The sequence below is a fragment of the Hyla sarda genome, chromosome 11, assembly GCF_029499605.1.
Source record: "Hyla sarda isolate aHylSar1 chromosome 11, aHylSar1.hap1, whole genome shotgun sequence".
NCBI lineage: Eukaryota > Metazoa > Chordata > Amphibia > Anura > Hylidae > Hyla > Hyla sarda.
Window position 1 is genome coordinate 91,746,926 of NC_079199.1, and position 22,561 is coordinate 91,769,486.

General features: G+C 39.3%; 1 protein-coding gene across 1 annotated transcript in view; it reads right to left on the minus strand.

Moving 5' to 3' along the window:
* Window positions 1-5,990, minus strand: part of LOC130294941 (antigen WC1.1-like) — a 79,076-nt gene extending 73,086 nt beyond the window's left edge. The window contains exon 1 of the mRNA XM_056545097.1: window positions 5,843-5,990. Within this exon, the coding sequence (XP_056401072.1) occupies window positions 5,843-5,990 (148 nt within the window). The remainder of the gene's footprint in view (window positions 1-5,842) is intronic.
* Window positions 5,991-22,561: the final 16,571 nt, after the last annotated feature.

The following is a 22,561-nucleotide window of genomic DNA, read 5'->3' on the forward strand; positions in this document are numbered from 1 at the left end:
TGCTATATATTCGAAATTGCGAATATTCCCTTTTTTCCGCATATGCGCATATTCCTTCTTTTCACTTGTGGGCCAATTAGAATGATGCAAATACACTTGTCAGAGGTTATCAACAACATCCCTAGCAATCAATTGTAAAGTTGCCCACCCCCTCACTGTTTTCTTCTTTAAATACACAATATAATGAATACGCGAAATTCGCAAATATAGGATGAATATTCGTCTATCTATTTGCTAAATATTGCGAATTTGAATATGGGCAATGCCGCTCATCACTATTCATTTTGTAATTCGTGTCACTTTTTTTTTGGCATTATCTTATTATAAGCACTTATGGGTTATATCCTACAATCTGAGGATGAATCATAACATGTCTTCCCTTGCACTGTGTATTATATATTTTATCTTAGCCACCGCTCCTAGTTTTGGTCCACTGGGACTATCATTACTGCGTTTGTGATTTTAATATCTAGTTTCTTATGCTTTTTGTACTAATAAAATATTTCTTGATCCGCAAACGTTTGTGTTCCTCCTTGTTTTGAAATGTTGTTAATGTTGGGTCAGTTACTAACAGGGGTTCCTTTCATTGTTTATAAAATTGGTATAATAATAACTGTACCAACCTACTGAATAAATATGACATCACTTTTACCGCGCAGTGAACACCATAAAAATTATAATAAAAAAATGCCAGAAATTGTCCAGTTTTTCACAATATTTTGGAGTTTTTCACAAAAAATACTATGTGTCAACAAAAATGCACCACATATATAAAGTACAATTTCTCACGAAAAAACTATCTCAGAATCGCTCCGCTCAGAAAAAGCTTTCTAAAGTTATTACCATTTAAAGAGACACATGTCAAATATATATATATATATATATATATATATATATATATATATAAAAAAGAGCCTGGTCATTAGGTTAAAAAATGGGTCCGTCCTTAAGGGGTTAAAAGGTGAGGAGAAAAAACAAAAGTACAAAAAAAAAAACTATATTATGTCCATAAGCGGTTAACCAATTCCCTAAAGACACTTTTAAGGCAAAATGCCATTAATGATAATGATAGTCATTACAGTTTGAGAAGCTGTGCCCATGCACTCTCTGCAGGAACCCGGCATGGACTGACACCTGGGCTCCTGTCCTAAGAAAGGTTTATCCTGGACATCTATTCACTAAGGAGTTGTGGTCAATAACAGCCACTACATTTTAGACAATGGTCAGCAACCCCCTCTGTCACTCCATCGACACCCCTGCAACAAGATCACAGAGTGCCTATAGGTTTCCAAGACAGTTGGGAAAATTTTAAATAAAACAATCAAAAATATATACCAAAAAAATTCAAGGGGAGGGTGGTAATTTTTTTTTTTTTTTTTTTTTACATCTAAGCTACTTTGCCATTTATGAAGACTGGGCAGCTCTTTGATAAACGTGAGGGAAGTCCACATGATGTACTCTCAGTCAAACAGGGATGAAAAGAAATGATCCTGCCTCCAAAACAAATTCCCATAAAAAAATTGTATATAATGCCAAAAAATATACAGTGCACAGAATTATTATTGCTGCAGCTGTATTATCCAATACTATAAAACTAATAATTCATTTACCCTGCACAGTGAATGCCATAAAAAATAGAGAATGCCAGAATTGTTATGTTTTAGTTATCACCCCTACCAAACAAAAAATTATCAAAAAGTTATGTCCCCAAAAATCCTACCATTAAAACTGTAATACATCTCATAGAAAAACAAGTTCCTACACAGCTTTATTGATTGGAAAATAAAAAAAAGTCATAGCTCTCTGAATATGGCGACACAAAAACAAAATATTATTTAATTGTTTGTATAATTTTTTAGACAGTAATACATATTATTGTACTAAGGGCTGTGAAGATGAACCTGTCCCTTTAATTTGATACTATGAACGTGTAACACTAAGAATAATAAAAAATAGTATGCACTAAGAGGGACTTAAATGGTAACTCTCATTAAAATAAATTTTTGCTATTGCACTCCTTATGGTAAATAAAAAATATTTCTAATATACTTTGTTTAAAAAAAATGAAGTTTTCTATGTTTTATTTGTGCTTAAAAAAGCTCAAGAGCACATTTCCCCCCATCATATACACAGACTTATTACCGAGGTCCAAACACAGGAAGTGCAGCCTGGAGTGCTGAGGGGGTGTGTCCAGCCTCATCCAATCATAGCTCCTCTCACATGTAACTGCCATATGTTGTTGGTTGGACACAACTCCCTCAGCACTTCAGGCTGCACTTCCTGTGTTTGGGCTTCGGTCCAAAGTCTGTGGATGAGATGGGGCAAAATGTGCTCTTGAGCTTTTTTTTAGCACAAATAAAACATAGAAAACATTTTTTTAAACAAAGTATATTAGAAATCTTTTTTATTTACTATAAGAAGTGTAATAGCAAAAATTAGTTTTAATGAGAGTTACCCTTTAATTATGCGTGTACACACATAATTAAGTCCCTCTTAGCGCATACAATTTTTTATATTATTCTTAGTAATACATAATAACTCTACATATGAGATATCACCATAATCCTACAGACCCATAGAATAAAGGTAACACATTATTTATACTGCACAGTGAATAAAGTAAATATAAAACACACAAAAATGGCAGAATTGCTGTTTTCCTACTTCCCTCTCTAAGTTAATAAATGTAGTATGTTATAATAAGTATTATGTGCTATACAGTTGTGCCATTAAAAATAATCCTGCAATAAACAAGCGGTCATACAGTCAACGCTGCAATATTGAAAAAAAATACTGTGGCCCTTGGTGACCTGGTTATTTGAATTACATGGTTAACTTTAATGTTCTCCTATGAAAAATAAATAAATAAGGAGTTTTGCAATATTAAACTAAATAAAATATAAAATAAAATTAACATAAAATGAGCCCGTGGCACAAATTAACCCTTATCGCCAACTCCACGAAAATACAACTTTTATTAGATACTAGTAATACAATATAAATGTGACTGAAATAAGTTTAAAACCAAGTGTTCAAGCACCATTAATAACCAATATTTAACCCCTCGGCAAAGGCTTTGATCCCGAAATGCAGCGTTGAGTGGTGTCCTCTCAGGTTACCTTGGAGCACCTTTGGACACACGCTTATATTTGTCTATCTATATACTCTGTTAGGGTTCTATTTTTTACAAATGATGTCTTATTAGCTCCAATTTGGAACTGAGGGGTCACCTTTATTTGCTGTTCTGTCCTCCATCTGAGTGGAAGTCCTCAATTTTTATATATTATACATGTGTTACTAATAAGGTATATTTTGTATTTTCTATAAATGACTCCATTGGTTTTTGTAGTATTGTATGTTCATGGGAGTGCATTATATTAGCACATATCATTTTTGGGCAGGTGTATTATTTTTTGGAGGATTTTATGTCCCACTTTAGAAATTTTGTTTTAGATACCTGCTATTGATAGTGTCTGTGGTGTTCAATAACCAATATATGTATTAGCGGACCTCAGTCCATAACTTATATATAATATATATATATATATATATATATATATATATATATATATATATATTATAAGCTATGGACTGAGGTCCACTAATAATAAATATATATATATATAGAACACAAACATAGACCGCAGCACACCAGATTAACGTGAAGTGGTATTTATTCCAACCAACGGAGCTCCGTTGGTTGGAATAAATACCACTTCACATTAATCTGGTGTGCTGCGGTCTATGTTTGTGTTCTGGATTTAAGAAAAGCTTTTGACCTGGGCTTATCTCCGCTTGCACCCCTTGTGACTAAAGGACTGATGTGCCGCTCCACTTGCTTGTTTCTCTCTCTCTCTCTCTCTCTCTCTCTATATATATATATATATATATATAGATGCAAATCATAAAATGTTGCAGTATCTTGTAATACCTTTTTTATTGGACTCGGGATTCCTCCCTTTATCAAGTCCAAAGCAAATCTTGGTAAAGGGAGGAATTCCGAAAGCTTGTCTCTACAAAATGCTGTTAGTCCAATAAAACAGGTATTATAAGATACTGCAACATTTTATGATTTGCATCTGCATCACTGGACTAATACGGCTACTCAAATTTACTACTATATATATATATATATATATATATATATATATATATATATATATATATATATACATAGTGCCCGGACACTTGGTTTAAACATTTTTAACGTTTTAACATCCTTTGTTTCCATCCGTCCCATCAGGAATGGTCCCAGATTACTGGACAAATATGGACCCAACTTGAAGGTAAAGACAAATCTCAGGAATCCAAGTAACATATAATGTAGTTTACTTTACTAATCCCGATACCATAAGAGGGACCCTTACCTTCACCGATAGTTTGTGCAGTTATTTGTGATGCAAATTTCAGGAGGAAAAGTTGTAAACCAATAAATATTAGAAATGGCTCCATGTCCTCGTGTGTAACCCTCTGACTGCTGTATGATAGATCTCCAATGATATGGATGATGTTCAGCACCAGACACAACAGGAGAACATTCCCCTCTGGTTCTTATATACAGATCGGTGTGATGGGCGGGTACAGGAGGTCTCTACCAATGTTACCCTATGTAGTGAATATGGGGAATGTTTGTCACCAGTGATCACATAAAAAGATGCACAGTCAGATTTCTGTAGCATTTTTGTATATAACGTCTTCTACACAACCACAGTTCATTCACTTATCTATAGAAGACGTCTTTGACATGAACAGAACTGACAAATGTTTTCTATCAAACTCATCAGATCGAGTTATGTGACCACAAAATCAGATATTATCATCATATAAACTTTCATCTTTTCTCCCCGCTATAGACTTCTATCATTCCTCTGTAAATATATCTATATCTGTGAGCACCAGGTGTGACATTTACTTTGTACCATAAATGTATTTGCTGGGGAGGAATCACACATCCAATTCATTCCAAAAGTACCAAAAAGGGTTTCAGATAAGTTTTTCCCAGGTTTATTGAGAACATTTCAAATAGAGATGAGCGAGCCGAGCCCCGGGAACCCGTTCTCGCTCGGAACTTCAGGATGACAGCGATTCACCGAACTCTCAAACATTGCATGGTTTAGCTCTCACAATTGTTGATTCGATTCGGCTCAGTCGGATGCAAACCGGCAATGAAATAAGCCTCAAACACGTTTATAACACTGCCTAACAGCTCTGAAGCTTGTTTAATGCGCTCATAGATTTTTGAGGCTTATTCACACTAAAATAAAGCAGTATAAAGTATCCCTGGGTGTCGGTAGATGTCTGAGGGTGTTAAAATGAACTCAGAAGTATTGGAAGTCGAAGTGGCTTTTTCCAAGCGTTCCAAAAATTATCCCTTTTTTGGAGTAGCAACAGGTTTTTAGTCTGCTAAGCAAAGAAGATGGCATGGATTATTCTTTTTGGAGTAGCAACTGAATAGCCGGACTGGCATTAGCCAGAATATAGCAGGGATGGTGGTAGTACTGTCTAATCAGTAGCATCTGGCACAGGAGGTTTAAATTCATGACTGATCCATGCCTGATTCATTTTACGTTGCTGGATTATAATCTTTTTCGCTTCAGGGTGACGATGCCGCCTGTTGAGCTGAACACTCTCTCAGAAGCTACAATAGAGGATGGACAACACAGAACACCCAGGGCAAACTGAGTAAGTTCTGGCAAAAGTCTAATTTGGTGACCCAAAAGTCCATGGGGTCTTGGCTTTTGGTGTTTTTCAGAGAAAGGGCACTGCTGAGGTAGGCCTCAACCTGGTTGTTCGGATGGTATTTCACATCTCTGTGATGACGATTGATGTCAGGGGAGATTACTGATTGCAGCAACTTCTTCATCGTCTTCATCTTCATGTGCTCCAGTGGGAAGATGGTGCTGCTGCGATAGCTCCTTCCTCTTGCAAGGGTAGTGCTGACAGAGGGAGTGAAGTGTTGACTCAGCGGAGAGGCGAGAGTGGACCCTCATTCGGCAGGTATTTGGGGCTGGTAAACTGGCTGTCTATCTTATCCTTATAGAACTCCAATTTAGTCTCCTTCTCAGAAAGTGAGAACAATTCCCGCATTTTGGCTTTTTACAGAAGGTCTAGAGTGTTACTATCCAGTAGTCATTTCTTTTCCTTAAAGGGGTACTCTGCTGCTCAGCGTTTGGAACAAACTGTTCCAAAAGCTGGCGCCGGCGCCGGGAGCTCTTGACATCATAGCCCCACCCCATTATGATGTCACGCCCCGCCCCCTCAATGCAAGTCTATGGGAGGGGGCGTGACATCATGAGGGGGCAGGGCTATGATGTCACGAGCTCCCAGCGCTGGCTCCAGCATTCAGAACAGTTTGTTCAAAACGCTGAGCAGTGAAGTACCCCTTTAAGCTCATTATACCCTTGTCACTGCGCACACAAGAAAGCACACAGTAAGTCATCTTCCCAGCTTGTTCTGCCTCCATCCCATACTCCCAGCATTGCTCATGGTCCTTGTCACCATCAGTGTGGCCTTGGAAAGTGTCCTTTTTCCCTATCCTTTCACAGGGTCCATCGCCAATCCTCCTCCTAATCCTCAGGTCCCACTTGCTCTACCTCCTCATCCAAGTCCTCCTCCTTAAGACACTTTGCTATTTGCTTGCGGTTTAAATTCTCAACCTTTATATGTTTTTAATGTGATTGAAAAAACGGCCACTAGGTGGCTCTGTTCTGATCCTTGCCACTAGTCAAACAGTTAGTTTGGTCTCCTCCCGGCCTGGCAGGAGACCAAACTCAGGAAGTGTGTGCGGGGCATGGTGAGGCACAACTCTCACAGGCTTCAGTGATGTCGCGCCTGCTGGGGAATGCCTACTTTCTCCTGCAGCGAGCTCACACAATGTGAGCAAAGGGGAAGGTATGATACAGAGATTTTTAAAGCTTGGTTCTCGCCCACCCTGGTAACGTCAGGCTGTTGCTGCTTGGTTGGTATCTGGCTGATACTGAAAATACAGGGAACCCTATGATATATATTTTTTTTTTTATAAAAAAATAAAAAAATTAAAAACGCATAGGGTTCCCCATATTTTCAGTATCAGCCAGATACCAACCAAGCAGCAACAGCCTGATGTTACCAGGGTGAGCAAGGGCCATTGTTACTGGCCCTCCCCAGCCTAAATAACGCCAGCCTGTTACCGCCTAGGCCCAGGAGCGCCATTTTTGATGCTCCAGGTCTGTTGATACTGGCACCCCTGTGGCGGTGGGTACTGGGGTAGTAATTGGGGGTTAGCACTAGCTGGTTTGTGGCTAACACTAAGCCCCGGCTTAGAAATGGATTCTGTCTACAAGACGCTTCCACTACTAAGCCTGAAAATTTAATTATAAAAAACACGACACATTGAAAAAAAAATTTTATTTAAAAAAAAACACTCCCCCACAGCCCTCATTAACCCTTTTATTGACATTAAAAAACCATTGGTCATTGTCGCAATCCACCGAATCTGACGTAGTCCTCCGCATTCACGTATCTGAAATGAGAAGAAAAGAAAAAAAAAGTTTATTACATTTTTGTCGCTCTCCCCTGGGGAGTGCACCCATACTGCAGTGTAACAGGGAGCCTCCAATTGTTGACGTCTGCCTACTGTATCCTGTATATACAGTCATCTATAGATGGGTGTATATACAGGATAGTGCACAAAGACTTAACCCAGAACTGCTCAGCAGCATGGGTTAATGCTTTCCTTGCTGGGCTCCTGTAGAGTATACATGACCACACAATGCACCCCTGTACACTATACAGCTGGCGGAGGTAAGTAGTGATGCTCTGCACCCTGTATATGTATATACTATACAGCCGGCGTAGGTAAGTAGTGATGCTCTGCACCCTGTATATGTATATACTATACAGCCGGCGGAGGTGAGTAGTGATGCTCTGCACCCTGTATATGTATATACTATACAGCCGGCGGAGGTGAGTAGTGATGCTCTGCACAGTGTATATGTATATACTATACAGCTGGCGGAGGTGAGTAGTGATGCTCTGCACCCTGTATATGTATATACTATACAGCCGGCGGAGGTAAGTAGTGATGCTCTGCACCCTGTATATGTATATACTATACAGCCGGCGGAGGTGAGTAGTGATGCTCTGCACCCTGTATATGTATATACTATACAGCCGGCGGAGGTAAGTAATGATGCTCTGCACCCTGTATATGTATATACTATTCAGCTGGCGGAGGTGAGTAGTGATGCTCTGCACCGTGTATATGTATATACTATACAGCCGGCGGAGGTGAGTAGTGATGCTCTGCACCATGTATATGTATATACTGTACATCACTCTTTACTTCCTTACACTCTCTGGACCGGGCGCTCTGCATCTGACACACAGAGTGGTACCTGAAGGCAGTGAAAAAAATCACCACAGGGTAAAGAAATCATTGTTTCCACACACCAGCAAAAATGCAAGAAAAAGCTGTGACAGTTTTTCAGGCGTTTTTGCTGGGGGACAAAAAACATCAATGGAATCCGAGCCTCAAAGCAATAGAGCAAAATCCCTGTGTCCACTTTTCCTGTGAGGTGTAGATCAGGTGTACAAATAGAACTGTGTGTAAATTTAGAACTTTGCACAACATTTATCATGTGCCTTGCACAAGTATGGTAAATTTGGTGCAATTGCATCACATTTAGACCAACCAAAGTGATCTAAAAAAGATGTCTACCTACACCAGTGTTTCTCAAGCGCGGTCCTCAGGACCCCCTAACAGGTCATGTTTTCAGGATTTCCTTAGTCTTTCACAGGTGATATAATTGTGGTGATGACTGATTCACTGACCATGATTATATCACCTGTGAAAGACTTAGGAAATCCTGAAAACATGACCTGTTAGGGGGTCCTGAGGACTGAACTTGAGAAAAACTGACCTACACCAACATTGATACATGTCCCCCTATGTTCTGGATGGTATGGGGACCCCTAGTGGTCTTTTTTAAAAAGTAATTAGCTCTATAAAAACGGTGTACTTTTTTTCTTTTCATTGTTCCCCTAACCAATGATTAACTGACATATAGGACTACAGTTTATAATAAGCAGGTTTAAATGAATTTAGCCACCTGAAGTGTCACCTTTCCAGTTAAAATTACTAGTTAAAGTAGTACAATTTCTAAAATGACCCTTATTTTCCTTAAAAAGTACCTGTAATGATCGTGTTAAATTTTATAATTCTCCCAGATCACTTCCCCCATCATGATAAACCACCCCTGTCTTTATTCTTAATATTTTTTGTTTTTTTTTTACCTTGATATTGCTCTGTATTTTCTACTCAGTCTGATTTCTCAGACTAAGAAGGGGCATTAACCAGCAGGCGGGACATCATCTGAAGCCATACAGGGGAGAACTTCCTCCCTCACTCTGCTACACACAGCCCAGAACAGTTCAGTGTGTGAGATGAGCTGTGATTGGCTAAGGCTGCACCCTTCCTCCCTCCCTCAGCATTCCAGACTGTGCAAGAGATAGAGATAAATTTGCTCTGGACACGTGAGACACCTAGTGGCAGCTTTTTTTTAAACACAAATAACACATAACAATAAAAAAAAAGCATCTTTTTGAACTGGCAATGATTAGCCTGCAGCCCAGTCATGCTCAGCTACCTTCTACATTACTGCACAATACGCCCTACATGTACGGTACGTTTTAAAGCACAGGCAATACATACATAATGCGTCATACATGTGCAGCACAGTGTAGGGGTGCCATAGCATACTATTGCCAATTATTTTCTTCAAATCAGATGTCCGTATTTTTAATCTAGTAATGTGCTCAATGAAAGTCAATGGAAAAGTGGATGTCAGTGCACATACTGGGGGAGATATATCAAAACCTGTGCAGAGGAAGATTGGTGCAGTTGCCTGTAGCAACCAATCAGCTCACTTCTTTCTCTGCACAGGTTTTGATAAATCTCCCTGTCCATTAAAAAAAAAAAAGCTTTCGTAATTCCAGTTTACATTGTGCACATTATTAGATTAGAAGCGCACACGTATTTTGCTATTCATTTTACACTTTGTGAACATAGCCTAAGAGTTAAGTATTTACAGAGACTATGAATTTAAAATTATTTTAGCAATGGTTTTGTAGTTCTGTGACCTGTTTAAATGCATTCGGCTTCAAGTCTCAAACTTTAAATTGTCAAAAGCAAAATAAAATTCTAAAGATTCCTATACATTACAGCAGAAGGACCTTTTTTTCCATATATAAGGTGATTTGGTTCCATAAATAAATCGCTTACTTTGTGTGGATGGCAGAACATAATCTGCAGAACTAGCTATCACCAATAGGTGGCACTAGAAATCAAGATTTCCATCTGGCGGAGAACTACTTTGCACATATTTATTTTGGTATATATTTATTTATAAACACTACTGTTTATATCAGCATTACTGAGCTACATTCTAAATAATTTTGATCCCCCTTTATTTTGTCTGTTTAAAGGGTACCTCTCATCAAATAAACTTTTGATATAGTTTAGATTAATGAATGTTGAATAACTTTCCAATAGCATGTTAATGAAAAATAGGCTTCTTTCTATTGTATTTTTCCCGATCAGTCCTGTCAGCAAGCATTTCTGACTCATGCTGGAGTCCTAAAGACTCAGAGCTGCCAGCCTGCTTTGTTCACAGCCAAACAGGCTGTGAACAAAGCAGGCTGGCAGCTCTGAGTGTTCTCCTTTGTGAACAAAGCAGACTGGCAGCTCGTAGTGTTTAGGACTCCAGCATGAGTCTGAAATGCTTGCTGCCATGACTGGTTGGGAGACCCCTAGTGGTCATTTCTTCAAAGTGGAAAATTAAATAGAAAGAAGCATATTTTTTAATAACATGCAATTGTAAAGTTATTCTGCATGCATTAATCTATAATATATCAAAAGTTTTTTTGATGAGAGGTACCCTTTAAATCCAAGAGAGAAAAAAAAAAGACAACCAGCTCAACCAGATAAATGCAAAAATATATTTATCTATAGATTTGATGGCCTTAGTGCAGGATCAGAAAATCTTTTGCTAAACCTTCAGGCAAGAAGTAAAATTAATAAATACTGTATCCATACAAAAGATCTCAAGGTCACCAAGAAAGTTACTTACTTTATTGTACCCTAGTACATCACAAAAAACAAGTAATTGCTTCATACACAAAAAGAACAACACATAATAATACAAATATAGCAATTAGGTCCTTACAATAGATTGGTTGATAAATAGTTTAGTTCAAATTTATACTGTAGAAGAGAGTTGCAAAATGAATCTGTGAATTAGTAATGTCCTGTCCTTTCAGACAAGGTGCCGAAAAGTTCGGTTCCGGTGCCGAAAAGTCCTGGGGCCGAAAAGTCCCGTTGCTGTCAATAAGATTCGCTGCACCCTACCGAATTTCAGCGGTGGAGCTTCTGTTGCTGAAATTCCACTGCCAATAGAATAATGTTGCTCATTCTTTTGGTGAAATAGCCTGCAGAACAAATTGGCATCTCTGGGGACCGGCAATGTCTGCATGGTCTGAGTGTCGGCACCAGCAGCCCTCGGAATCATCGGCCGGAGATTCCTAAATCTCAGTCAGAAGCCTCAGAGTTTATATGGTGTTGAGTTTTATATGGTGTTGAGCTTTCCCATAGAAATACATGGAGGGGCCTGGCAGCCACCGCTTCATGCCGCAGTCAAATGTAATCCATGCACAGAGTAGAGATTTCTTTGTACATGGGGAGAGACCAAGTGTCGGGCAGGTGACCGCAGGAGGCTCCAGTGGTCGCGATCAGACATCCTATCCTATAACCACATGATCCTGTTGTTAGGGGATAAGTGGTTATGTATCACAGTTCCCCTTTAATACAATTACATTGTATGAATTTTCTCCCTTAATAATATATATATATATATATATATATATATATATATATATATATATATATACCATATTTTTCGCCCTATAGGACGCACCGGCGTATAAGACGCACCCAATTTATAGGTGCAAAATCCCCAAAAAATTAAGATTTTGAACCCAATAGTGGTCTTCAACATGCGGACCTCCAGATGTTGCAAAACTACAACTCCCAGCATGCCCGGACAGCCGTTGGCTGTCCGGGCATGCTGGGAGTTGTAGTTTTGCAACATCTGGAGGTCCGCAGATTGAAGACCACTGCATAGGAGGTAATACTCACGTGTCCCCGCCGCTCCGGACCCGTCACCGCTGCCCTGGATGTCGCTCCATCGCTGTCGCCGTGTCCCCGTCACTCTGGAACGTCTCTGCTGCCGGGCCGGGTATCCTCGCTCTCTGTCGCCGTCATCACGTCGCTACGCACGCCGACGCACGTACACGACGACGTGATGGCGAGGAAGAAGAGCGCCGGCCATACAGGGGATCCCTGAACGGAGAAGACACCGAGGAGGCAGGTAAGGTCCCTCCCGGTGTCCTGTAAGCACTAACCTGCGGTGAAATTGCGGCGGTCCTGAACAGCCCGACTGAACAGCCGGGTTAGTGTCACTTTCTCTTCAGACGCGGCGGTCAGCTTTGATCGCCGCGTCTGAAGGGTTGATGTCCTGTATTAGCTGCGGGTCCCGGCCGTTGATGGCCGCAGGGACCGCCGCGATAGGGGTGTATTCACCGTATAAGACGCACCGACTTTTTCCCCCCAGAAAAAGTGCGTCTTATATGGCAAAAAATATGGTATATATATATATATATATATATATATATATATATATATATATATATATATATATATATATTTAGATAGGATTTTCCTTTTTTTTGTATATTATCATTTATTTACTTATGTGTATATGCACTGTTGCCCCTCCTAAGTATAGTGGTACCTACTGTATTTGAATTTTTCCCTATTGAGTCTGAGTCCTTTATATTTTTATGGTGATATAATAAAAGTGATGATTTGCATTTAAAAAGTGATTCATTGAACCCAATTTTCTTGTGTCTTCTTATTTTCCCAATTTTCTTGTGCCATCACGCCCCCTCCCATAGACTTGCATAGCAAGGGCGGGGGATGTTACAAGGGGTGGAGCTGTGATGTCACGATACTCCGGCCCCGTGGTCGCCACCCGGCTGTTTGTGAGCTGACACCACGGCATGCAGCTCAAACAGGTGGGTGGCAAATACAAGATTGCGGGGGTTCCCAGTGGCGGGACCCCCGCGGGGAGACATCTTATCCCCGATCCTTTGGATAGGGGATAAGATGTCTCAGTGCCGGAGTACCCCTTTAATACCGAGGCAGGGGCGTCAAACAGCAGTCACCAGTCTCTGATCAGGAGTGCAGAATTCAACTAATGCGCAATTTGGACCATTGTCGATGACACCTTTTCTTCAGGCATTATCGACAAAACACTTTAATCTTATCTAGTGTTTGCACATCCAAAAACTCTGTCACTATATTTATTACCTAAAATTCACAAGTCCCTTATTGATCAACCAGGCCGACCTTTTGTTTCTGGTCGTGATTCTGTAACAAGCCATTTCTCTATTTTTCTTGCTGCTTCCCTTGATTCCTTTGTTGTAGATAGATATGAGATAGATGGATATCAGATAGATAGATTCCAAGCAGATATGCAGCAGCACTCCAATTATATTGATCACATTGTTTCTTTTATTAAAGGGTACCTCTCATCAAAAAAACCTTTGATATATTATAGATTAATGTATGCAGAATAACTTTACAATTGCATGTTATTACAAAATATGCTTCTTTCTATTTAATTTTTCACTTTGAAGAAATGACCACTAGGGGTCTCCCTACCAGTCCTGGCAGCAAGCATTTCTGACTCATGCTAGAGTCCTAAACACTACGGGCTGCCAGTCTGCTTTGTTCACAAAGGAGAACACTCAGAGCTGCCAGCCTGCTTTGTTCACAGCCTGTTTGGCTGTGAACAAAGCAGGCTGGCAGCTCTGAGTGTTTAGGACTCCAGCATGAGTCAGAAATGCTTGCTGACAGGACTGATCGGGAAAAATACAATAGAAAGAAGCATATTTTTCATTAACATGCTATTGGAAAGCTATTCAACATTCATTAATCTAAAATATATCAAAAGTTTATTTGATGAGAGGTACCCTTTAAAACACCAAAGTGAAGCGATGTTGGGATAGATAGATAGATGTGTATAGGTACATCCCTAATATTTTGTGTTAAACAAGTTTGCAGTGAAGTGTACCTACAATTTTATTGTTTTTTGCAATACATGTGACCTCTCACCTTGAGGACAATGTACGATTCACATCGGTTGTGGTGAGTGTATACTGTATTACAGTATGTTCAGTCATTTATATGTAGGTGGGGGTGATTTCCAAATGTCAAAAACCTCAAGTACAGTTTTTTTTTTATTTATTTTTTTATCTAGTAATCTCAAATGTGCACAACTTGAAAGGAAGTAATGGGGTTTTCTAAAATTAACAAGTCTATGTGGCGGAAATGTTTCTTCTTATAAGAAATGTCATATGGAAATCCTAAGAATGTTAGCAACGTGAACCAAGGAAGAACTGATCAATATAAATCCATATTCTAAACTTTGTTTTTTTATGAATAAGTAAGTCACCCAAATAACTAACCCAAGAATACATAGCGTAAATGCAAATGTTATTTTACTAAGCTTTTTTTTTTTTCCTTCTAAATTGGAGATATATTATTTGTCAATCGTTTGGGGTGTTTAATCGTTCTGGGTCTTTAGACCGATCATTAGAACATTAGAATTAACAGGGAGAAGAAAACAGTTGTGTTCTTGTTGCAGTTGTCACTTATAATAAACTTTATTTACTTTATTTATTTGGTTCTAAGGCATTCATTTAATTTTGGCTTTGATTAGTATTAGTTGTTGCGGGACCTTGGTGGTGTGTAATTTGGGCTGGTAGTACCCTTATGTAATATGTAAGATTCCCAAAAAAACATACTAAGGGTGCATGCATACCATGTTTTCAGGCTACAGCTGCTGGATCTGGATGGGGGAGGGGAAAACTGTGTGCTCCCGTACCCCAGCCGGATCTACGTTTTAGGTCCGGTCATAAAACCGGATACGGGGGAGAAATGAGCCGTCTGGAGTCAAATGGTGATTACGGTCGGCTCATTAAAGTCAATGGATTTCAGCGCTGGTCCGGCTGGGGTACGGGAGCGCATGGTTTTCCCCTCCCCCAGCCGAATCCGTCAGCCGTAGCCTGAAGACGTGGTGTGCATGCACCCTTACCTTGCTGAATCCTACAGAGCCATCACTGTCACTCTACAATATTTACTTTTAAACCTTCTCGAGGGTCCCAGGGTACTGCCAGTGAAAACGGTCAACCTGACCAATGCATTAAATATATTTTATTGGTATAAAAACGTACAACACGTTTCAAAGCCAGATCGACTTCTTCCTCGGGTACAAAATACGCACCAAACCTTGCAAATTTAATACCTATACAACCCGATCACATGACTGGAAATGAGGTGACATTATGCAGATCAGTGAGGTCACATTATGAAAATATGTCCAGCAATATTCATAACAGAAATTCACAAATGGGTGTATAAATACACATATACACACTTACTTCTCAAGAAATAAGATAGAAATAAAAATATATATTTAATAACCTCCCCCCCCCCCCCCCCCCCCCCCAGTGATTGGGAATAATTCACACAAAGGAACACTTTTTTGTGTGTTTTTCTTATCGCTGTCTCTCTGTCTGCCCCACTATACTGCACTTCCTTCTGTTGGTGTTGGCTTAAAGTCACGCCCCCTCCCATAGACATGAATGGAGGGGGCGTGGCGTGACGCCATTTTATAGACATCCAATAGTATACCCTGAATGGACACTTTGAGAGACCAATCTAGTATAGCACTGGAACTCCTGTGGCCTCCAGAAACACAAAACTTCATCTTGGAATAGATCCACCCCAGTATTTTAAATAATTTGGCAGAAATATTGCAGATTATACAGTCGTGGCTGTAAATGTTGGCGCCAATTAACTTTTTTTTTTAAAAATGAAGTATTTCTCACAGAAAAGGATTGCAGTAACACATGTTTTGCTATACACATGTTTATTCTCTTTGTGTGTGTTGGAGCTGAACCATAAAAGGGAGGAAAAAAAGCAAATTGGACATTATGTCACCAAACTCCAAACAGGGGCTGGACAAAATTATTGGCACCCTTAACTTAAACGAGCTATCCAGGGAAAAACTTTTTTTTGTTTATCAATTGGCTCCAGAAAGTTAAACAGATTTGTAAATTACTCCTATTAAAAAATCTTAATCCTTTCAGTACTTATGAGCTGCTGAAGTTGAGTTGTTCTTTTCTGTCCAAGTGCTCTCTGATGACACCTGTCTCAGGAACTGTCCAGAGAAGAAGCAAATCCCCATAGCAAACCTCTTCTACTCTGTGCAGTTCCCGAAACAAGCAGAGATGTCAGCAGAGAGCACTGTTGCCAGACAGAAAAGAACAATTCAACTTCAGCAGCTGATAATTATTGGAAGGATTAAGATTTTTTAATAGAAGTCATTTACAAATCGGTTTAACTTTCTGGAGCCAGTTGATATAAAAAAATAAAGTTTTTTCCTGGAATACCCCTTTAGTATTTGGTTGCACGCCATTTGGAAAAAATAACTGAAATCAGTCGCTTCCCATAACCATCAATAAGCTACTTACACCTCTCAGCCGGAATGTTGGACCTCCAGAAACACAAAACTTTATCTTGGAAAAGATCCACCGCAGTATTTTAAATAATTTGGCAGTATATGACTATACCTTGTTGTATGAGGCATTGTCCTTCTGAAAGTGTCTTTCTGCTGTAGGTCCAACTGCTACCATAAAGGGTTATACTTAGTCAACCAAGGACGTTCATCCAAGGTCCTAAGGGGTACCAAGAAAGCATTCCCTACATAATTGTACCCCTCCACCTGCCTAAACTACTGACCCCTTACAAGAGGGGTTCATCGATTCATACTACCACCCCATGAGGATGGTGCAAAATAAATCTGGATTTATTGGACCAGGAAAAGTTTTTCCACTACTCACTATATACTGGCCACATTCTAGACGTATTCTCATATATATATTTTCTGGAAATTAGGGTATAAGGAACTGATGTTCTAAAAAGTTACAGTGAATATATGTTTATTTATTTAGTAGATAGCAGGTTGGTGGTTTTAAAAAGTGCTGTGTATGTATTTTTGTCTATTCTGCTGATTTTGGATAAGAACAGGTGCAGATGAGGGTACAGACACAGCTGCTCCCGCATAAGTGACATAAACAGGAAGCTGATATGGGTGCGATCTGAGAAGTGCCGACATATGCATAATTTCACGAAAAATAATGTGTATTTATTCGATGTATTCAGAGATTATATTTAAAGGGGTACTCCGCTGCTCAGCATTTGGAACAAACTGTTATGAACGCTGGAGCTGGCGCCGGCATCTCGGGATGTCATAGCCCCACCCCCTCATGATGTCACACCCAGCCCACTCAATGCAAGTCTATGGGAGGGGCTGTCATGCCCCCTCCCATAGAATTGAATTGAAGGGGTGGGACGTGATGTCATGAGGGGGCGGGGCTATGACATCATGATCTGCCGCTGTCGGCTCCAGCGTTCGGAACAGTTTGTTCCAAATGCTGAGCAGGGGAGTACCCCTTTAATGTGCACAGTACAGTATTTCGGCTCTATGAAACCTCTACTATCCAGTCATAATACAGTGCCTACAGAATTGGATGGTGGCCTCTATACTCTTAAAATTTCCCTGTCATTATACAAAAATTTTGGCATGTCACAGGGATAGATCAGGGTGTAAGTTTTCATACCCCTACCGGTCTCTAGATAATATAGCCAGACATTCTTCACTCCCCAGGTGGCCGCAATCTCCGTTGCAGGAGACAGAATCTATTATAAGTCTATGGGGCCATCTCCTGCAACTGGACCTACCGCAGGCTTCAACTGGCTTTATTAAGGGGATCCGTGAACAATGAAGCCCCAACAGATAAAAACATTTGAACCTTTGTCATGGGCCCATGACATGTTAAACATTTACATGTATTTTTTTTTTAATTACAGGGACACTTCAAAGCCCACTAAGAATGATACGTTCCATAGCATTTGATACTGTGCCACATAAAAAGATACATAATACGAGAATGCTTGAGCTGGGTCCCTGATTCCAACAGTTTTTGATTCCCAGGATATCGGGATTTTAATAAATTGTTGACTCTCTGTACTTTTCACAGAATAATAAGATGGGCAGGAATTTTATTGCGAAATGGGTTGTGAATGCAAGGCTAAGGGGGTGTGATTAGGAGGCTAAGGGGGTGTGATTAGGAGGCTAAGGGGGTGTGATTAGGAGACTAAGGGGGTGTGATTAGAAGACTAAGGGGGTGTGAGTAGGAGGCTAAGGGGGTGTGATTAAGAGGCTAAGGGGGTGTGATTAGGAGGCTAAGGGGGTGTGATTAAGAGGCTAAGGGGGTGTGATTAGGAGGCTAAGGGGGTGTGATTAAGAGGCTAAGGGGGTGTGATTAGGAGGCTAAGGGGCTGTGATTGAGAGGCTAAGGGGGTGTGATTAGGAGGCTAAGGGGGTGTGATTAGGAGGCTAAGGGGGTGTGATTAAGAGGCTAAGGGGGTGTGATTAGGAGGCTAAGGGGAAGTGATTAGGAGGCTAAGGGGGTGTGATTAAGAAGGTAAGGGTGTGATTAGGAGGCTAAGGGGGTGTGATTAGGAAGGTATTGGGGTGTAGTTAAGAGGCTGAGGGGTGATTAGTAGGTTAAAGGAAAGTGATTAGAAAGGTGAGGCTTTGTGATTATGAGGCTGGGGGTGTGATTAGGATGTTCGGGGGCTGATTAGGAGCCTAAGGGGGTGTGATTAGGAGGTTGGGGTGATTAGGAGGTTGGGGGTGATTATGAGGCTACGGGGGTGTGATTATGAGGCTGATGGGGTGTGAAACATGTTCAGGTGGATGTGATTATTAATCTCCTACACCCTTACCTTGGGACCCGAAAGCAAAGGAAGAAAGTAAAAACACAGTTGGAGTTGGAGCACTTAACAATGCAAAATAATATTAAATAATTTTATGTTAGCAGTTGCTCACTACAGGAAAATTTGAATTATTATTTTTACGGACCTCAAATGAATTTGTAAGATAAAAAAAAAGAGTCTGTCATTTTTTTTTTTTACCCTGTCCTTTCCACACTATAGAGTATAAGTAGCTGATTGTGGGGATTCGACCGCTGGAACCCCTACGATCTGTGGAATGGGACCCCAGCTCTCTCACTGAGGAGTGCGTGTCGTCTACTGGTAGATGGCATGCACTCCATTCATTTCTATGGGAGCACTGATAATGTCTACTGGGGTCTTTTTGGCGCTCCCATAGAGATAAATAAAGTGTGTGCCGCCTTCAGCACGTGCTCATTACTGATCGCTGGGGCTTGTTTAGGAGATTGCAGGTTGTGCCAGCGATTGGACCCCCGTGATCAGTTACCTATCACCTATCCTGTGGATTGAGGGATTCATTTTTGATGGATATGTCCTTTAACATTTAAACTCTAAATATGGTTTAAACATATTAAACTGAGTTTTCTTCTGTCTTTTAGTAACTTCCCTTAAACATATGAAGTTGCAGTCATAAAGATTGGCTTGATATTTATTTTCACACTCTGGTCTTAAGTATTTCCTATACTTTAAAGTCATTGACGTCTATTAGAAATGAATGTTTCCCACAGTACAGTTCCGAAAAAATCTCCTTATCTACCTAACTACTTGCTGAATATGTAGATATAAATCATACACAAAACCACATTAAATGTACAAGAAAAGGAAGACTTATCTAATAAGAATTAACATTTTATATGCTGGAGAGAATACACTTACTGTACATTGTACATTAGAAAATAGATGAGAAGTGGTAATCTTCTATGTTATACTAAACTGTCTTAAGCATTGAAACATTGAAGAAATAATAAGATGTCTAATAATATAATAAGTTTAATAGTATAATAAAAAATCTAGCAATACAATGAACTGAAATGTAAGTCTGGTTTGCATAAGGTCTGTGAACAAAAAAAAACAAAAAACAGAACAGGTTATAAAAAAAGATGATGGCAAATCTTTTGGCTTGTATCACATATTTTATATGTTAATTATACAGTATAATAAACTATTACTATTATCAATATTATGGGTATTATTATTTATTCATGATACTAATATTACTAAAATAATTGTCATATACAAATAATATGTGGAAATGATTTATCACTTACATTTGATTTTAAATGTTATACCATTCTGTGTAGTAGTAAACTGGGTTCACAAATAGTATTTTAATCTGTATTTTGCTCAGTATTTTAAGACAAAACCAGGACTGGAATCAGCATAGAGAAAGATTATAATGGAAAGATTTGCACTTGTTTCTGTGTTTTGAATCTACTCCTGATTTTGGCTTCAAACAAACAAACAAACAGGCAGAGGTTAGACATCTCCTCTCCCATTCATGTCAATAGGTCAGCTCCAGAATATTGTTGTCAATGGGATTTGCTATAAAATCTCCCTAAGGATTTTTTGTTCCCCCCCCAAAAAACACCAGAAAAAAAAAACAGAAAAAACGCCACAGCCTTTTCCTGTGTTTGGTGTTTTTTTTCTTCCTTTTTTCTGGTGTTTTTGCCTTTGAATGGAAATTGCATTTTTGTCCCCTTTGATGTATTTTATTTTTTTTTTTAAATGCTGGAAAAAAATTTTATTAACAAAATTCATATTTTTTATAATGAAATTTTTTAATTTTTTTTAAACAGGGATAAATTTATGTGGGTGGGCAGGGCACTAAAGTATAGCCGACAATGGTAAAAATGTAGTGTGTGTGTTTTTCAGTTTTTTTTTAATGGTACCCTTATTAAGAAAGGTATCTCCATCACTTTTTTGGATCACTAAAGTTCAAAAAAGAACAAAAACTGCCTGTAAAAATGCCAAAGTTAAAAACCACATGTCTTTTTTCTTGGCATTTTTTTACTCCCATAGATCTTCTATGGGAGAAAAACGTCACAATTTGAGGGGGAAAAACACTATAGGTTCAACATACTGCGACTTTTCAAAACCGCCAAGGGGCTGAAAAACGCCATTAACAAAATGTAGTTAATGTGTCATTTTACCGAAAATTGCACTGGGTAGAAACGGAAGTCCCCAAAAGTTGCAAAATGTTTTTTTGCCCCACAAATATGTCATACAAGTACAATCGGTGGTGCACATAACAAGTCCTCATATAGGTCTGTAGGTAGAAAATATAAAGGGGTATGATTTTTATAAGGGAAGGTGGGAAAAAAAATCCCTACAGGATTTAAGGAATAATAATAGTTATAATATTCATACTAATAATTAGTATTAGTATTGTTGTTATTATCATTATTATAATGATGATGATGATGATGAGGATAATAACAATAGTGGAAACTAATTGCTAGTAAATTCCATAAACGTTCAAATAAATATGACATCTAAAACATGAAATTAAATGAGACAGTGAAAAAATAATTAAAAAAACATATTATTACAGTTTATTTTAAATACAAGGTTATTTACAAATATTATAATAGTAAATATTGCATAAGTATATTGTTTTGGTGCCTACTGTATTGCATACATTTTTATGTACTTACAGTTTACCCTGCCCCAAAGTCTCTATTTGTCTATCAGTGAGGAAAAAACAAAACACCTTTTGGTATATTATAGTGATTAGCGAATCGAATCTGACAAATCCGATTTCGTAACGAATGTGAATATCACCGCATATCAATTGCGCAAATCGCTTCATTAAACTCAATTTAAGGCAGTTCAGGCTCAAGGGCCATTTAAAATGGTGAATCCACATGTGAGGACATGGGGCAAGGAATCCTGGGAAGGTGGGAAGGCAAGGCGGGAAGGCGGCCAGTCACATCAGCATTCTATTACAGAGAGAGAGTTCCTGTCCCTGTGGCTCACACGCTGCAAGGAAGAAAAGAGGAAGAGACCGGACCTGCTCATAGGAACGTTGATTAATTGGGTGGTAATGATCTACCAGACACTTCCTGCACCCAGATGGCATCTGTAATAAGGAATAACTCCTCCCTGAAGACACTTTACCTGTCTGATAACCGTCTGTCTGGTCCTCACTTCAGGGACTTGGTGAATGCTCTGTCCAGTCCAGACTGCAGGATAGAAGAATTACGCCCGTAAGCACTAAAATCCTATTGGACTCTATTAAGTGTAACCTGTGCGTACATCTAAGTGGTGTACCATTTTGTTCCTGTTAAAGTCTTAAGGGCCTAGTTGCTATGAAAGGCCAGCCAAAAGTACACACCTGCTGGTGTTTCTAGACAAATACTGTTTTAAGCGTACTGGAGCGCATTGTCCTCCCCCCATAAGTGCATACCACATACGTACATCTAAGTGGTGTACCCTTTTGTTCCTGTTAAAGTCAAGGGCCTACACACTCTGAAAGGCAATCCAAAAGTACACACCCGCTGTTGTTGTAGACAACTACTGTTTTAAGTGTACTGGAGTGCATTGTCCTCCCCCCATAAGTGCATACCACATACGTACATCTAAGTGGTGTATCATTTTGTT